We start from the raw sequence: 19,338 nt of genomic DNA, 5'->3' as shown, positions 1-19,338 counted from the left end.
GATGAAATGTCGCACTTATTATTACAGATTTCTTTCTAAAATAAAAAAAAGAAAACGTTTTTTGTCGCGTTTAGAATTGTCTTTATTTAGTAATCAGAATTTAATAATTTATCTTTGACCTAGGAAACTTTGGATCCCAATTGGTGCGAGGCGGAGAGTGTCCGTTTTGTGCGCAGTATTTAATTATTTATTCTAAGGTACAGGTTCGAAATTCTATTCGAGTGTCAAGTCACTGCACTGGTTGAAACTAAAATAGTGATTCTTTTTGTTCCTCATTAACCCCTTGCATGCAAAAGTCTTACTTAGTTACACTGACTGTCGGTTCAGAAAGCTCATTTACTTGGCTAATAAGTCGTCAGAATTAATGTTCGTGTGAAATTAATTGCGGACAAATTGTTTCCATGTTGGTAACTGCTAATGGGGGCAAGTCATGCCAACTTTCGGTGTATGGGGAATTGTACTCGCTAGCGTGGTAGGGAAGTGTAGGCGAAACTTTACTAGTGGTCTAAGCACGAATTTAGACGTTGTGATTTATTAAAAATAATAATAACAGATACGGGGATAATATCGTCGTTGCCAATTTAAAATCTATTATGTGCAATCGCAGCAGTTAAGCAACTTTCGTAAAGGCCGGTCATAGGATGGGTGACCACAAAAAAAAAGTTTTCATCTCGAGCTGCTCCGTGCTTCGGAAGGCACGTTAAGCCGTTGGTCCCGGCTGCATTAGCAGTCGTTAATAACCACCAATCCGCACTGGGCCCGCGTGGTGGTTTAAGGCCCGATCCTCCTATCCATCCATAGGGAAGGCCCGTTCCCCAGCAGTGGGGACGTTAATGGGCTGGTGATGATGATGTGCAATCGCGTCAATTTTACAGAAATTAAAAAAAACTTCCGCCTGGCTTTTTTTATATGACTGTGTGTTAAAAATATTAAAAGATAATTGATATTTACGTACATAAGAGTTTTACTGGATGTTTTAGGGGCAAAATACTATTGGATCCTGACAAAAAATTAATTTGGTGAGGGCGACACATAAGAGCTTTTAAATTAGCAACGACGATATAGTAGGTACAATAATGAAATATTAATATCATTTGAAGGTATAAAATGTGTGAATTATTTGAGAAATATTAAAAGTCGTCGACTCCCATTTACTATCGTAGCGCTATCGTTTCAGGTTCTGATAGAATAATTATGAGTTACATCAGTGTGTATATTTCTTTATTCGAACATTATTTTCAAACTTTTATTTTTCTTTAGGACTGTATAATAACTCATATCCATGACTGCCGGCCTCAATTACTGGTTGAAATACGCAAAATTTCATAACTATTCGCACAAAAATATTAAGGTTACGTGGGTTCTAAGGAACGCCAACAATTTCCCACATTTATCAACAAAAATTAGCGTTCTGAAACTTTGTAGATTTTGCTAAATAATTGTAACGTAAAAGTGCTCTACTTTAGTCCGTAAATCAGGATAGAACAGTAATTTATTCTACGGTAAATAACTCATTTTTAGTGGAAATAATTTTGCATTTCTCGCGTGCGGAATGCTGACGGCTTGGTATAAATCTTGATGGTTTGGAACAAGCCGACAGGATTTCTTATAAAAAAGATTTCTATAACTTTCGTTGTGTTTCGGGATATACGAATAATTGTCTGAATGGCGGAACAATCTTCCACCTTTGCTCTGGATCTAATTTTAAGAATCAGAGGGTTTATTTAATAAGGCATTGGAAGCGATTCATCTAAAAAGCAATATTGACATTTGCACATATAAACGCAAGAGCGCAGTGTCAACAAAAGTCGAATAGCAATATTGCTTTTTTAGATTAATTGCTTCAATATGGGAATTTATACCTCCCTGCAATCGCACCACGTAAACCGGAATTATATTAAATATTTTATGAAATAGCCTTATGAAATTTATCTACGTAGTATTAAACAGAACGACCAGTTCAGTACAATTATTGATTATATTTTAATAAAATAACAATTTACAATCGTCTCAATGCGCGATTAGAATTAGATCTGTCAAAGTACGTAAGCTAGTGTGGTGACGTTCATTCGTAATGTATCAGTCGATATTAAGTCGATCGATTATTTTCTGATAGCGTTCGCTGCATCCATTAGTCGAATCCCTCGATATAATTCACGACGCGCGCGGTGTGGTTGCCGTGCAGACCCTTCAAGTCCCAGTTTCGGTCTAGGATTAGTTGTACCCAGCTAAGTTGTTTAAAAAGTTTTTTTTTTAAGTTATGACGTAGTTTAATTATAAAATGAGCCTCCAGGACTGTTTCATGGCCACGTCAAATCGCGTGACTGTAATCTTGGTAATTGTAGCTTCAAAGTCGGTAAATTAATTTCCCTACATAAACACCTTCCTTCAACTAACTAGTTAATTCTAGGAACTTGTATGAAAATTTATGTGGGACATAATAATTAGTTACTTAGAAAACAATACTACGCATGTGGAAGTTATTAATTGTGTATTTAGTAACTTCCCCAAAGAGGTAAATCAAAGATTTGTCTTGAATGGTATAGTGAATTGTTGATTTAGAGTTGCGATAACAGTTTAAATTATGTCAAGGCTAGTGAAATCCACTGGTTTACGACTATTGGCATTAGTTCGTGTTTAGTTTAAGTTAAATACAAACTTAAGGATCGCATGCTCCAAGTTACTAATTTCACTGCATTTGTGTGCATTGATTTGGAAATCATAAATGATAGTAAGTTCTGTTGAGTAAATGCTATTTCTGTAGTTAGTGTTTTGAATTTATTCTCTTTCTTCTTTTATTTTTGTAATCTAATTTCTGAAAAGGGAATGTTAGGTTGGTTTGGACACGTAGAGCGGATAAAGGATAATAGAATTGCAAAAGCGGTATATAAAGCAAAAGTTGTTGGTAGGGCTGGCAGAGGAAGACCGAGAAGGTCTTACGATGACCAAATTGGGGATGTCCTTAGAAAAGGTTTAATACGATCTACTCTGAACCGGCGTGCGTGAATGAAGCGATTGATGAATGTGGAGGAAGCAAGAGAAGTGTGTCAGGATCGAAGCAAATGGACTTCTATAGTCTCTGCTTACCCCGGTGGGAGATAGGCGTGAGTTTATGTATGTATGTATGTAATTTCTGAAAATACTTCGCTACTTTAGGTGCTAAATTATTTCGTGCTATGGCCATCTAAAACTGATCATATCTATGAGCCTTCTTCTCATATTAGGGATTCCCACGTCCCATCATATTAAAGGTTTAAGAAATGATTGGCCACAATATGAAATGATCAATTATAAGATCTGGCCCTGACGTTTATGCATAACATCACATACGCTTATGACTGTAACCCAATTGGGGTAATCAGAGGTACATCCTTTGCAAGATGAACTGACAGATGAACCCATACTTCACCGAGCTTTCTGTTAGACCAACGCGATAGGTGGTGAGCCGTATCGCCGCCTATAATGGTCCAGCCAACTGTGTTAGTGAAAGTTGCAGTTACGATAAATTTATAACTTATTGGTGCAAATCCTAGATTAAAAAGCAAGCCGCGGTACTACGGGGCAACAGTGACTATCACTGTTAGTAGATATTGTAATATGCGATGATGCACATAAATCAACGCATTGTGGACGTTGTTGAAGTTAAGCAACTTTCGCAAAGGCCGGTCATAGGATGGGTGACCACAAAAAAAAAAGTTTTCATCTCGAGCTCCTCCGTGCTTCGGGAGGCACGTTAAGCCGTTGGTCCCGGCTGCATTAGCAGTCGTTAATAACCATCAATCCGCACTGGGCCCGCGTGATGGTTTAAGGCCCGATCTCCCTATCCATCCATAGGGAAAGCCCGTGCTCCAGCAATGGGGACGTTAATGAGCTGATGATGATGACTCACACCGTTTTTGTTCCAGGAGCACTTAACAGCTCTAAAGGAGGAGGCGCCTCAAGTGGACCCAGTGAAGCTGGAGCAGCTACTATCAGCCGCGTACGCCCTCATCAGCCCTGAGTTACAACAGGTTCGCCTGCCTGACTTCCCCATCGACAACTTGCACGTTGCAGCACTTATATTGGTAAGTAATACTCGATACCATAGTGTAAGGTCACGGGTACTAATTTACACTTTGAAACCATGTCACATTAACTTTTTTGACAAATGAAACCGTAAGTCTCATTAAATGTCAAATATGAGAGTGGGACAGGGTTCTAATGTGGGTACATGGTATTGCTCACGACTGAACAAACTGAATAAACAGCCTACCTGCGTCCCACTGCTGGGTATAGGCCTCCCCTCAATCAACAGGAGGGGGTGGTAGGTTACTCGCTGCGGGTTCTTGGAGGTGTTTTACGGCTAACAGCCGGGACCAACGACATAAAGTGTCCTCCGAAGCACGGAATCATCTTACTTTTTTGGACAATTAGTAGTTTAGTTGTATGTGTTTTATAAGCCATTGTATATTTATAACGCAATGGGCAACCGTTATGTTATAAATAATTAATGAGAAAATAATAACTTAACACTGGTTTTCTATAGTATCGTAACATTGTTTATCGTACATTATCTGTCACAACTAATAGTTTTGTTTTCGAATTCAATAACACTCTGAATACAATGCAGGGCTAAGTGGCAAAATGCTCAATTTTGACAAATAAGTTGCTATGTTACAGTCCATAAAAGGTCCATAAATAAATGTCTTATACGAATCCTGCATTCAGGCATGCGTGTTAGCTGTGTTTGATTTGAAAGTCAACAACTTGCACAATTTATTGATGTTGGGGGCCTTTAGCTATATGTTAGTGTGTAAAATAAAATTGGTCTATTCTTGCGATGCACAGTCATGGAGTAAATAATAAAACACTTTATTGAATTGTTTGTAGGTACTATTGTTGAACATGGTCATAACTTTAACAATCACAACCCAAAAGGAGCAGTCACGAGTGTAATTGTACCAAAATAAAAGAAAACAGTAACAAAAGAGACTTAACTGCATATGGCGGCCTTATCGCTGAAAGCGATTTCTTCCGGACAACCTCAGGGTGAGGAAAATATGAAGAAGTTCAATTGCTATGGAATCTGATCATCTGGTATTTAAAGTCGAAAAATTCCATACGATCTTTTGCCGTTACGTTCATTACTCATTACCGGCTATACAGGTTGTGAGAAGCTGCAGTAGTTTTAGGCGGATGAGACGTTCGTTATGTAAAAAATGACGATTCAAAGTGTAACTATGTTACCTATTGAATAAATACATTTTTAAATTTGAATTATATTAATTTTTCATATAAAATGTTGTAGTACTTTTTTCATATTTCATGCAAATTCCTCATTAGTAACTGAACTTGTTAATGTCAAGGTTTTATAAATTCCCGATAACAAAAGATAACCTCACCAAGGCCGCCTTAAAATGTCGCTTCATCCTTATAATTACGAGTTAAACAACAAATTGCGTGACTGCCCGTTATTATGATAAAGAAAATTTACGCAGCGTTTTAAGGTTCATAATTAAACTTCGTAATAAAACAATCTAACTTTATTAATTGAAAGAATTTTGATGGAATTTGATTAGGAAATTATGTTTATTGCATGAATTTTCACTGAACTGGGAACGTTTTAAATGGACGCTACTGGTTTTTGACAATCTCGTCAGACAGAGTACTACGGGGCAGAAGGCAAGAGGGAGACCATTGCCCTATTTTTCCTAAAAAAGTAGCATGGCATAGTAAAAAGAATGCTACGCCGACAAGAGAGTGGCTCTTAAATTAGTGATGGTGAACTGATTTTTGATAATATGATTGATAACATGAAATCGAGGAAATATGGAAAAATACTCTTAGTGCGATTTCACGTGGAAGGATTTGAATTTCCTGTGGTCTTAAACTCACATTATTTTCCGGTTTTAGGTACGATACATTTCAATAGGAGTTCGCACATAAAGCTACCAGGACTGATAATTGCTAACGCGAGTTTCTGGTAGCGTTATGCGAGCTTGTATCGAAATGTATTCGTTTGTTTGAAGAAGACGAATCCTTGGGGGCCAATTCACACTACATCGTAGTGCATAAGCCACCATGCAAATAGGTGATCTCTCTCTCTCTCTTTATTTAAGAGCTGCGCTCTTGTCGGTGGAGTAATCGCCTTCATTAAACACTAGAACATCACCGATTGAGAAATTGGTCGGTGTACTGCGGAACGGAAGGCGATTGGGGCAGCCACCGTTCTACACGCCCTATCTATGGAAATAGGTGATAATGAGCTAAAAATATTCATACTCAGCATCCTTTGATACACAGCGGACACAGTACCTTTTTGCAAATATCCAGTTAGAAATTATGTATGTTGCCAAATTACATAATATCTAATTGGATATTTGCAAAATGACCAAAGGTTCTTGGATATTGTTGCGTTATTATGAATTATGAATTATATAGCTTAACAGTAATGAGATTAACCACCGGTGTTCGAAGATCTACCCAGTGACGGGGTTACATAACGCACGCGCACGCGCGGGGTTTAGCAGCCAAAGTCGCCCTAGTCTTACACTTATAATTTAATTTAATAAATTTTTATATTTTTTTCAGGAACGCAACCCCAGCATACCAATCCACAAGCTACTCTACCTCCTATACCCATACAACACATTCCTAACCAAAGACCACATTAAAAACGTCCAAGGCGTACTACATAATCTTAAAATTAACACTGGACCAAAATGGGATATAAATCTCCAAGACGTGAAGTTCACAGGGAACCAAGCGTTAGTGACTATGGAGATAAATGGTGATAAGTCTCAGTTTGGCGTGCCGTGTGGTGGGAGTGTTCGGGGTAGGACAGAGAAAGGCGTGGTGAAGACAGCGTATCAGAGTGAGCTGCTCAATGAGTTGCTGTTGAGTCATAGTGTTGGAGACTTCTGTGTTGTTGGTGAGTATCTCTTTAAAACCTTACAGAAGAATAAGTACCTCAATTATTTTTTTAAGCAACTACATGAGTCATACTTGCATAATAAATAAGATAGATTTTCAGTGACACTTCTTTTATGCCATCCATAGATTTTGGCTCTATGACATAGACCATATTTGTCTACAAGACATATCATATTAGAAGTTATTGATAAAATACTAAAATGCGTACATTTTAATATTTAAACGGTTTCTCACTTTTAAATAATAATTAGGGACTTGCGATATGAATTATTGAATATGGATTCTGGCAAACACTAATTAAATTAAGTTAGCATAACGATTCCAAAGTTAGATCTCTCTTTCTTGCACTTTTTTTTAGAGAAGGGCAGGACGTTTTTTGTATGAGCCTGCCAGAATCTGCACCAATATTATAGAAGCGTTGTCGAAAAATCTAAAATAACAGGGTGTTAGTGACATCGTAACAAATACTGAGGGGGATGATTCAGACTATGATTTTGAGTTGATATCAAGTGGATTTTTCTGTCGGAAAATTCATTTAAATTTTAGTGTTTTTTTAGTTATTTTCCGTTCCATAATTTTGCGACGAAAATTGCCACTTGATATAACTCAGAATTATGACCTGAATTATACCTCAAAGTTTTCCATGTCACTAACTTCCTGTAATTCCTTCTTCTAATACACACACTTGCACACTCTTTAGTTATCTATCTTTGTCTATTTGTGTACTAAGACTTTGCCGGACTCACTAAGTTACAGGTTCTTTTAGTTTGGGGTCAGAGAATCATTTATTTTTTGTATCTCCATTACAATCTATACTATTGTATTTTTCTTTCGCTGCAGTTATTTGTAATAAATAAATTATTATTATTATTAATTTCCAGGCCCAAAAGGTTGCGGGAAAAGCCTCGTTATATCCCAACTAGCATCCTTGCTGGGCTACACAGTGGAGCCTATAGTTCTATATCAGGACATGAGTGCTCGTGATTTGCTGCAACAACGGACCACGTTGGACAACGGAGACACAGTGTGGAGGAACTCTGCTTTAGTGGACGCGGCGCTGAAAGGACATCTAGCTGTCTTGGATGGACTGCATCGAGTGCATGCTAGCACTGTAGCTGTCTTGCATAGGTGAGATATTGTTTCTTTGTTTTGCTGAAGAATAGTCGTGTATTTTGCGCTTATCTCCGATTTTCGGGCTCCTTACTGTTAAGGTTTGGAATCCATCGCCATAATGGTCCACCGCGGATTCCTGGAGAATATTGTGCTCTTCATTGACTGACAATGAAAGCCCTCGGCGCTCCCCATTCGTCCGGCCAAGTAGTGAATGCCATACAATACAATGAGTCACGTCAAAAAAAATACCCCGCAGGCGTCAAACTTCAGGCGTTGCTTAGATCTTGAAACGCAGGCAAGTTCCAGTCTCTTCACAAGCATCATTTATAGTAACATCAGAGAAAATGATTAGGACTAAAAGCTATGGTCTTTGTCCCATTTTATGGCTTACATAATTAAAAAAAAAAAACAAGCTCACGAGTATATTCCCATTCATCTCTCGATGACCTAACTATTCCCGCGTCCCTGAGCTTACTGTTCGACCAACAGAAACATGTGTGTTTCTAATTTCAAATTCAAATTGTATTATAATTATGTTTATGTTACACAATTCACGTGTTTTATTGATTTCCTCAATAGATTGGTTCACGATAGAGAGTTACAATTACACGACGGCACGAGATTGCTACGACACGACAGATACGACGCACTGCTGGCGTCAGGGTTCACACAGCAGCAATTGGAAGAAAGTGGTGTGAAGAGGATACATCCGGCTTTTAGGTAATTATATCATACTAATATTATCTGTATTGGGTTGGTTTTCATTTCGGGGGTAGAAAGTAGCTTCTGTAAAAAAGCAGGACCTGTCTAATCTCCAGTTTAGGTAAGCGGATCCTGTGAAAAACGGGATAACGCTAGGGAGATAATAATGATGACCATACTATACTATGGAATTTGTAAGAAAAAGGAACCTGAAGAAAAGCGAGACAAAATGTCGCGCTTATTATTACATTTTTCTTTGCTAAAAATAGAAAAAAAGGAAATGTTTTTTGTCACCTTTAGATCTGTCTTTATTTAGTAATCAGAATTTCATTATTTATCTTTGACCTAGGAAACTGGTCAATTCCTCACAAACGCTAGGATCGATATTGTAGTTCGACGCTTCTAGTACTATGTAATATCATTGAGTTAGACAGAAAGTCAGATACATTAATTTATCTATGTGTTTGTATTTCAGAATCGTGGCGTTAGCAGAACCACCGGTCCTGGGCCGCAGCCAGCAGTGGCTGTCTCCAGAGATCCTCAGCCTGTTCATCTTCCACGAGATGAGGAACCTCAGCAAGACGGAAGAGATCTTTATCATCAACACTTTGGTCAGTAGATTTACTTGAAACTCTGTTTTTATATCTGCTACTTTATTCACACCTAAACCACTAGCCCGATTTGGATGAAAATTATCGAAACCCAGGAACCGTCTTAGACTCCTCACCGCGATAACCATAATACACACGGCTGATGTCGCGAGTACCTGCGAGTCTCTTATAAATAAATAATCTATCGCAATGAAAACACTCAACATTCCATTAGCTAAAAATCGAAGACTATAAAGTTAAAAACAATCGTTCAATGAGATAAGAATTTATAATACTTTACTTTATTTCAGTATGGTGACATATCAAACCCACTGCATTCCATAATCAACCTAGCGGACGAGCTAAGAAAATCCGAAGATAGCACTTTAAAAAACCTATCCTCATCTCTTTCCACTCGCCAACTCTTACGAATCGCTAGTAGAATGGCCAAATACCCCACGGACTCCGCTTATGAGACCATACAGAGGACATTCTTGGCTAAATTCTTGCCTAATTTAGCTAGAAGAGCACTAGATGGCGCTAGTCAAAAACTCGGTATAGAACCTCCAACAAAAGTGGGACTGTTTGGTCGAAACGCCGAATCTACCGAAGGAAAAGTTAAAATTTCTGTCGAAAACGGAGTACTGACTATCGGAAACACTACTACCGAAATTTTCAAAACAAACGCTCTAACCAAAGTTCCTGACATCCTTTTCTACGACGTTCCTCAACATGTGAAGCTTCTAGAATGGTTGCTTCAGGACTTCTTACTTGGGAACCATTTGCTTCTCGTCGGGAACCAAGGTGTTGGCAAGAATAAAATAGCTGATCGCTTACTGCAGCTACTAAACCGACCTAGAGAGTACATACAACTACATAGGGACACTACAGTTCAATCTTTGACTGTTCAACCTACTGTGAAAGACGGCGTCGTTATATATGAAGATTCTCCATTAGTGAAAGCTGTTAAATACGGCCACGTTCTTGTAGTAGATGAAGCAGATAAGGCCCCAACACACGTTACTTGTATACTCAAGACTTTGGTAGAGAATGGGGAGATGATTTTAAGTGACGGTAGGAGAATAGTGCCAAAAGACATGCTAGAGAGTTCTGGGGGAGATAAAGAGAGCTTCATACCAGTGCATGATGACTTCAGGATGATAGTGCTGGCTAATAGGCCCGGATTCCCGTTCTTAGGCAACGACTTCTTCGCTTCTTTAGGTGAGTGAATGAATCAATACACATCATAACATACGCTCACGAATATATTCCCAATTCGTTATCCGTGAACCCCTGCCCTGTTTGGAGACACGTTACTTACATCGTAGTCCTGGCTCGCTCAAAACCATTGAATTCGACTTTGTGAATTTGAATTCATGTTTGGAGCATAGGTAATTGATATCACGTGGTATCCTGTATTTGTGCCTGGTTAATGGCAAGAGGCTCGCCCTCTATTACATGGAACTTAAACATAGCTGTCGAGCAGTGGTTGTAACTATACATACCATTCTCTGGTTTTTGAAGATATAATTTCCTATATTCCCAGGCGATCTATTCTCCTGCCACGCGGTAGACAACCCGTCAATAGAGTCAGAGACAGAGCTGCTGCGGTCATACGGTCCTGACGTATCACAGCATGTGTTGAGGAAACTGGTGCAAGCGTTCGCCACTCTACGTGATATGGCTGACCAGGGCCAACTCACATATCCATACTCTACTAGGGAGTTGGTCAACATCGTCAAGCATTTGCAGGTATGTTGAAAATTCATTGACTCAACGCTATCAAGGCATATTCATTTATTTATTGCCTACATAACTAGAATTATCGTTTGTTCTTCATATTTCAAATATATATTTGAAGGGTTGCAGTAAGGAACAATTTTGTAAATCCGCTCAAGTAGCGTCTTGAAGGATTATGGGCGAAACAAAAACTATTATTCAAGATAGACTTGGATTAATTCGTGAGCGAAAAAAACACACAACACGGCTATTAAACGTCAGAAGAGAGAGAGCTAGATAGCTATATTTCAACATTACTATGAGTTTTCTGGTACTAAGATTTAAAATTTTCGTCTTACAATAAATAATCTAACGGTTAAACAAACTATAATGATGATAAACTTCTTTCCAGAAATATCCAGAAGAAGACCTAGCGACAGCGATCGGTAACGTGTTCGACTTCGACCGCTACAGCAAGGATATGGCGGACACATTACTAGAAGTGCTACATTCCAGCGGACTACCAACAGAGGGCGTACTCGAAGGACGCTCCAAAGACGCCCAAAAGAAGATCCAAATGACCATTGAGAGAGATAGCGGGTATGGATGCATTTAGTATTTCTGTAGGTGATGCAACCGAAAACGAGTTTGGTTTTGACAAATCGTTGACCCTGGCCCAGCTTACTCAATTCATCTTCTATCTTAGCAACTAAGGTAAAGATGCACAATTTCATGGTTCTAAACTCAGCCCACGTTGATCGATTATAGCCAGTCAGGAAGTCACTTTCTTCTATCATCCTTGTAGAAGAAAATTTATTAGATTTCCAATTGCAGCAAAGACGTGTCATCCCCAAAGCACGGCAAAGAGGACCCTGACAACAAGCCGCACGTGGGCGGGAATACCTGGGCGGGCGGCACGGGCGGCCGCGACACCGCCGGCCTGGGCGGCAAGGGCGGGCCCTACCGCCTGGACAAGGGACACGATGTGCACCAGGTAAGACATCAGTCATAACTTGGGTCACGAGAATCACGAGTCATCAATAAGACAAAGTATAGCAGCTACTCCTGACATTCGTTCTAGCGTTCGCTCGTTCGTTCGTGGAGAGGTTAGAGCGTTCGACTCACGATACTGCAGGTTTTGGGTCCAATACTGTGTGCAACTAATTGTTATGACATTGGTTCTGAATAATATCCTATACCCTATAAAACGAAACTGGGCGCGGAAGGCAAGAAGGACACCACTGCCTATTTTCCTCTAAAAAATGACAGACAAGAGATCTCGTCTCTTTCGTACTAAACTGCATACCGTTCGTGCGGCAGAGACGAGAGTATGTCTCTTTCACTCTAGGCCATGTACTATATCTCTGTCCTGCTGTCATTCTAATCATTACTGGTTATAATCCGGATTTCCAGCAGCACAAACACATAATAAGTAAATAACTCATGAGTTCCTATCACCATTCACAAAAGCATGTACGCAATTCCATGAGCCATGTCAGAAGCCTTTGGTGGGACTATTGTAGCTCTTGAGACCTAAGTAACAATATCTCTGACATCAGGGTCGGTGAGCTGGATCATACCTTAGCTCCTTTTGAATTTCAACACTGATTCCTTTCAGTTATCAGACGCTGAGAAGAACGACGTCCCCGAGCATGTGAAGCAGGCAGCTCGCGAGATGAACAGGAAGGCTTTTGAAGAACGATTGAAGGAGATCAACATGAGCGAGTATGACGCTAAGCTGTATGAACAGTTCCTTAGAGCGGTGCAACCACAGGTGAATTTGTGTGGACGCTGTGTGAAGGAAAAGAGATAGGAGATATTTCTTTCGAAAAAATCAATTGTTGTCAAAATACATTGTTTGAGGTTTACGCGGTTATAATTAAAACACATAATACCGGGTTCTTACTGCATTATAATCAGAGATATGAGACTCCCGATATTTCAACACTGGTGCAAATGCCATGATCACAGGACGACTGATGAAATTGGGACAAACACATCTGTCTACCCTCTTTCTTTGCCGCTTTTCGTCCAGTGATAATGGCACTAGCAACATTATTGAAATATAAGGAGGATTAATTGCTTTGATGTGGCCTTTTTAACCTTCCCAGTTACCAAATGCGTGAGCTTCGGAGAGCTCATCAATGAATAACCTAGGGCTATTTCCATGAACGTACAATCAACAGATTGGCGCTCTTCGCGGGGTGCTAGCAGAGCTCCAAGCTAAGAAGAGGGAGCGTCAGTGGACGCGGCACCAGACCAGCGGCGAGCTGGACGAGGGCAAGCTGGTGGAGGGGCTGGCGGGCGAGCGGGCCGTGTACCGGCGCCGCACCGAGCAGCAGCCGCCGCCCGACGCGCCGCCTGACACGCCCAAGCGGCTGAGGCTCGTGCTGGACGTCTCCGGCAGCATGTACCGGTGAGGCCAGCTCTATATCACACATGAACGCTAGCTAAAACAGTGATCCCCAAATTTGGTTCCGTTCATCAGACTTCAGCGAAATTGCATTCTTTGCATTGCAGGGTTATAAACATAAAAACCTTGATACGCGTGTTAAGTAGACTGTGTGTTGACATTTAAATTAAACGACGCTAAATACAAGTATAAAAATGTATTTAATTACTTTAGATTACAGCGAAATAATTATATGACGAATTAATAAACAAGCGCGCGTGCGGCGGCGGCGGAGTCGGTCGAGAAGTGGGCGGGTCCCGCGCAGCGCGGCGCTCCTGTCATCTGGCTCTTTGAATCGCGCATGCGCGCGCGTGTTGGTGTTGCCAACAACGCGTGAGGGACTTACACCGTAGTGTAGCAAAATCGCCAGGGTCATTAATTTGCAAGCATTTGATATGAGGTTCCATAAAATGAAAGGTATTGGTGGGTGTTCCGTTATGTCAAAAGCTTATAGAGGACGAGGGTTATTCATTATAAACCTACTACACTGCTAGTAAAATTAAAGGAACGAAATGGTCAAAAATTCTTATCCAGATCCCTTTTATTTTATTAATGAGGTTTCAGGTATCGCTTTATGACACGATCGCGATACAAGAAAGCTGAAAAAAGCACACCATAATTAGTTTCAAAAAAGAAAATTGGTAACGTTTTCACCACAAATATTTCCTTTTTCCCCCAGATTCAACTCCTACGACGGCCGTCTAGAACGTTCCATGGAGGCAGTGGTGCTGGTAACGGAGGCTCTGAAAGGCTTCGAGTCCCGGATCAGATACGACATCTACGCACACTCCGGGGAAGAGGACGCGCTAGAGCTCGTCCGGGTAGACCGCCCGCCTGAGAATGAGAGGCAGAGGCTGCATGTAACTATTAGTTCCACTTATATTGATTTGACTAGTCTAGAATGTACTATACGTAGAAGCGGTAGCATTAAGCCCATTTTCACCAAAAACTCTTATATTTCGCCCCCTCCCCTGCCCCTTATATTTACCCTTATTTTTATTTTGTATATGTTGTCCTTATCTCTGTATTTTGTGTCCATTGTGCTCAATAAAGTATTTTAGCTAGCTATCTATTTCGGGATATGTTAGGGTCCTGTACCGAAGAAGTAATTTTGCAACAATAATTAGATACACCCAGGAAAGTGAAGCGGTTAGAACTGGTGCGGATTTTCTATGAAAGAAGTCTACAATATTCTATGAAAGATGGTGGTCCTATGCCAGTTTTCCTTTTCACTTTTTATCCTACGGTTATACACTTTAGTATCCTTCCATATGAGCAGATTGATTAGGCAATAAGAATGAAAAAGGGCGATCTTAATTTTCTACCAATATGTGCTGAAATTTTATTACTAGCAACACTGCCGCCATGACGGGATTCTCCAGAAGTAGTACTAAAAAAAAATCAGGAATAGCTTATTGATTATGGCCATTGCTAAAAATGCATCCCCACACCAGACCTTATATACGGCACTGGTGAAAACGGACAATAAAATAACAAAGCAATTCATCTAAAAAGGCAATATTGCAATTTGTCATTTGCGCATATAAAAGTAAGTGCGCAATGCAAACTAATGTTAAATAGCAATATTGCTTTCTTAGATCTTCTTCTATCGTGTGGATTGTGAGGTGAATTACCAACCCCATCAACCCTGGTGTCAGGGTTATTACTGAGCCGCCATAGACCCCTGACATGACTCATGTAACGACTACGTACTTACATCAGTAAGTAATAACCTTCTGAGATGAATTGCTTCGATGTGGCCATTTTAACCCCCCTGTTCTATCCATGAACCAGGAAAGACACATGTCAGTAACCTGTCAAGGTTGATGAGGTCGGACGAGAGAAGAAGACTGTTCTTTCATTGCAGTTCTATACGTTACTTGTCTCCAGATAATCCGCACGATGCATGCGCACGCGCAGTTCTGCTGGTCGGGCGACAACACGCTGCCCGCCGCCAAACACGCCATCTCCACCATCGCCAGTGAGGACGCCGATGAAGCTATTGTTCTCATTCTTTCCGATGCTAACCTTAAAAGGTAGAGTCAAAGAATTAACAATTCCACAGAATATCGTATTTATTGGCATATCCTGATGTCAGGGATATGGCTATTGTATGGGTGGTCCATATAATGATTATTTACTAAATGTTTTCTTTTTTGTTTTTCTTTTGTTAGAATTTAAGACAATTATATTGTGTAAGTTTTACATCAGATCTATGTATTATATAATAAGAGTTAATTAGTATTAATACAGAAATGTATACCATGTGGCAGTACTAATTAAATAAATAAATAAATATCAAGAGGTATAGGTATAGTTTAAAAAAAAACGAGTGAGAGGCTCGGTGAGGTATAGGTAGGTTCATCTTCCAATGGATGTACCTCTGGCTACCCCGATAGTCTTGAGCGCATGTTATAGGTATATTTTACCACTGAGTTTGACTGAGTTTGAATATATGTTTGGATCATAGATAATTGATATCACGTGGTTTTAAGGATTTATGCCCAGTTAATGGCAATAGGCTCGCCCCCTATTACATAAATAGGACTTAAACATAGCTGGCGGAGAGTGGGTGTATATAGCTCTACATACCCCTTAGGGGATGGAGGCGTGATGCTATGTTATGTTATAGGTACAGTTAATTCTGAAATCACCTGCGGGCTTAGCACCGTAAGCACGCGACTCTTTCTCGCCGCGACAGAGATCATCTGTCTCTTTCTGTGCAGTGCTGCGAGAGAATGACGGGTGACGTATGTCGAAGCGAGAACGAGTCGCGCGCTTACGGTGCTAAGCCCGCTGATTGTTCGAAAAATAAGATAATTTCGTGCTTATGCCAGGGACCTTTTTTTTAACGTTGGGAAATGCGTTACCCATACCACGCCGCCCGGGGGGCGACTTCGCCTTCCCGGTCGCCTGCGGCGAATCGGGAGCGAGTCGACAGAGTCTTCCCGCTCCCTCACCGCCGCTTCCTTCGCGGACATGACTACGAGTATGTCCGCTAAGGTGGCGACAGCTCTCCAGGCCTGCTCGCCGCCGGTCATAGCCCTAACCATGGCCGGCAGCGAGAGATCCGCCCCTATTACTGTGGACACGGCAGCGCGAGGGACCGTCCAAGCGGGGCACTCCTCGCGCGTGTGTCGTGCCGTGTCCACTATGCCGCCCACACAGTGGTGGCATTCGGCGGTTGGCTCCCTCCTCACCACCCTAAACAGATACTCACCAAAGCATCCATGGCCGGTGAGGATCTGCGTGAGGTGTTATGCCAGGGACCTTTGGCGGCTCAATAATAACCCCGACACCAGGGTTGATGACTTTGATCAACGAACTTACAACCCACACGATAGTAGATGATATTTCCACTGACAAACCGAGGGGTTGTGTGGGATTTCTATTGTATTAACTAATTTTGTTTTTTTTTTATGAAAAATAAACATTGAATTACTTACTTCTAATTCATATTTGTTTCTCAGATACGGCATTCAACCTGAGTCATTGGGCGCCATTTTGACGTCTGATCCGAAAGTACAGGCGCACGTTATATTCATCGGCAGCTTGGGAGACGAAGCTAGCACGTAAGTATGGCGACACCATTCATTTACCACTACCGTAGATACAGCGCTTGATACAAAAATGCGGCGAAAACTTGGCGCTTGTTTACCTATAAATTCGTACACAGCGATATATACGTACATTCAATAAAATCGTGTCAAATTAAGAAAGTACGCATCGTCTTATGACATATATTAGCGTGGAGCTTCGTGACGCGGTCGGGTTATACTGCGACTCGGATTCACCGGGAGTAATTGTCTTGGTGTATTTTACACTAAAATAATAATTTACGGCGAAAATTAAAATGTTTATACTATGATAACATGCACAATGTCATTATCCTTTTTTGTTTTGCTTTGAGCTTCTATTTTTGCAAGTTTTTACTACGCGCTTCCCCGTGTTGCCAGTTAAAGTACTGTCAACGTCGCTATATTAACAGTATCTTTGCGTGCCACTTTTTGAGCGCTGATCCACGGTACTAGTAAATCTATGGGCGACATAGTATACAGAAAGCTGTTTTTGTTGTTGATCCATTCTTGTGTGAACCAGGTAGTTTTTTTGTTGTTATTCCATTCTTGTTAACCCCCGAAAAAACGACGGGGTGTTATTAGTTTGACGTGTATGTGTGTGTGTGTGTGTGTGTAAATGTGTACAGTCATGAGCAAAATAATGTACCCACTCTAGAACCCTGTCGCACTATCATATTTGACATTTAATGAGACTTACGGTTTAATTTGTCAAAAAAGTTAATGTGACATGGTACCAAAGTGTATACATATTAATGCTCGTGACCGTATGTGTCTGTCTGTGGCATCGTAGCTCCCAAACGGATTATCCGATTTTAATGCGGTTTTTTTGTTTGAAAGGTATATCAGTCGAGAGTGTTCTTAGCTATGTTTGGTGGAAATCGGTTCAGGTCTTCAAGGTCATCAGGTCATTGTTAAGTGTGATAGTAATGTTACACGCTCAGTTTGCTTTTTTGGATAAGTTATTTATTGCTTTTTATAGGGTTTAGCATTTTTAACCTTTTGTCATAATAATTGAGTAATTTTTTTAGGTCGGGGGCTTTTGAAAATTTTAATTTATTTTTTTGTTAACCAGGTTGCTGCGTCGCCTGCCGGCGGGTCACGCGCACGTGTGCATGGACGTGGCGACGCTGCCCCACATCATGCAGCAGATTTTCGCGTCCTCTTTACTACAGTAATACAATACAGGTCTTATTAGGTCAATTATTAGCTCATAGAAAGCTCGATGAGGTATGGGGTAGTTCATCTTGCGACGGATGTACCTCTGACTACCCCAATTTGGACATAGTCGTGAGCTTATTGTTATGTTATAAAAACCTTCTGCTCACCCTATTAGATATCATGGGCGTGATTTTATATCTTATCGAGATTATTTTTGTCACATTCCCAGAGTTATTATGATCTTGTTATGTTTTATACTCGTAATGTACCATTTTTAAGGAAAATACATATTACATATATGTACAGTCATAAGCAATATACGTATAATGTACCCACTTTAGGACTCTGTTGAACTAACATATTTGACATTTAGTGAGACTTACAGTGCAACAAAAAAACATCATGTGACATGGTACCAAAGTGTATGCATATTGATGTTCGTGGCGGTAAGTAGCATGTAAAACCGGACCTGTGAAATCTTCAGGTTGGGTAAGCAAACGGAATACGCTAGGGAGATGGTGATATAAAATATTATGCCAATATAATTAATAATTATCAATTTGATTAAAGTTTTATATAATTACGTGTTTGTAATATATAATTATGAATTGTAAAAACTTTGACTACCTCGTTGAATGTAAATGTTGACGGTAAAGGATATTATATTTTGAAATCATTGTCATATAAATAATTATACCTATCTAAGTAAAAGCAATATTTAAACTAGTGTTTTTTATGGTTTGTATTGTTACTATAAATTCTTTAATAAATACAGACTTTACATAAATTTCTTATTTGAATTGCCTTTTAATTCTTGAATGTTATAACATAACATAGGCTTGGCACAACATGGGCAGTCATGGGTGATGTACGCATGAATGATGAACTAAGTATCCGCGTTTCACCAAGCTTCTTATTAGACCCACGTGATAGATGGCTAGTCGTATCGTCAATCCTGAAATAAAAAAAATCATCATCATCATCATCAATTTAAGAGCCACGCTTTTGTCGATGCAGCATTTCCATGCTACTTTTTTAGGGAAAAATAGGGCAGTGGTTTCCCTCTTGCCTTCCGCCCCGCAGTACTCTGTCTGACGCAAGTGGGATGGCACCC

General features: G+C 40.2%; 1 protein-coding gene across 1 annotated transcript in view; it reads left to right on the top strand.

Annotated features, from left to right (window-relative positions):
* Positions 1 to 18,984, top strand: part of LOC126372093 (von Willebrand factor A domain-containing protein 8) — a 240,443-nt gene extending 221,459 nt beyond the window's left edge. Inside the window, exons 7-21 of the mRNA XM_050017637.1 lie at positions 3,906 to 4,064; positions 6,571 to 6,910; positions 7,794 to 8,040; positions 8,605 to 8,745; positions 9,203 to 9,338; positions 9,629 to 10,538; positions 10,864 to 11,069; positions 11,449 to 11,636; positions 11,871 to 12,030; positions 12,655 to 12,810; positions 13,223 to 13,452; positions 14,168 to 14,348; positions 15,379 to 15,524; positions 16,959 to 17,060; positions 18,139 to 18,984. Of these exons, the coding sequence (XP_049873594.1) occupies positions 3,906 to 4,064; positions 6,571 to 6,910; positions 7,794 to 8,040; positions 8,605 to 8,745; positions 9,203 to 9,338; positions 9,629 to 10,538; positions 10,864 to 11,069; positions 11,449 to 11,636; positions 11,871 to 12,030; positions 12,655 to 12,810; positions 13,223 to 13,452; positions 14,168 to 14,348; positions 15,379 to 15,524; positions 16,959 to 17,060; positions 18,139 to 18,241 (3,405 nt within the window). The 3' untranslated portion in view covers positions 18,242 to 18,984. The remainder of the gene's footprint in view (positions 1 to 3,905; positions 4,065 to 6,570; positions 6,911 to 7,793; positions 8,041 to 8,604; positions 8,746 to 9,202; positions 9,339 to 9,628; positions 10,539 to 10,863; positions 11,070 to 11,448; positions 11,637 to 11,870; positions 12,031 to 12,654; positions 12,811 to 13,222; positions 13,453 to 14,167; positions 14,349 to 15,378; positions 15,525 to 16,958; positions 17,061 to 18,138) is intronic.
* The last annotated feature ends 354 nt before the right edge of the window (positions 18,985 to 19,338 follow it).

This window comes from Pectinophora gossypiella, chromosome 13, assembly GCF_024362695.1.
Source record: "Pectinophora gossypiella chromosome 13, ilPecGoss1.1, whole genome shotgun sequence".
NCBI classification, from domain to species: Eukaryota; Metazoa; Arthropoda; class Insecta; order Lepidoptera; family Gelechiidae; genus Pectinophora; species Pectinophora gossypiella.
This window is presented reverse-complemented; position numbering and strand designations above follow the sequence as displayed.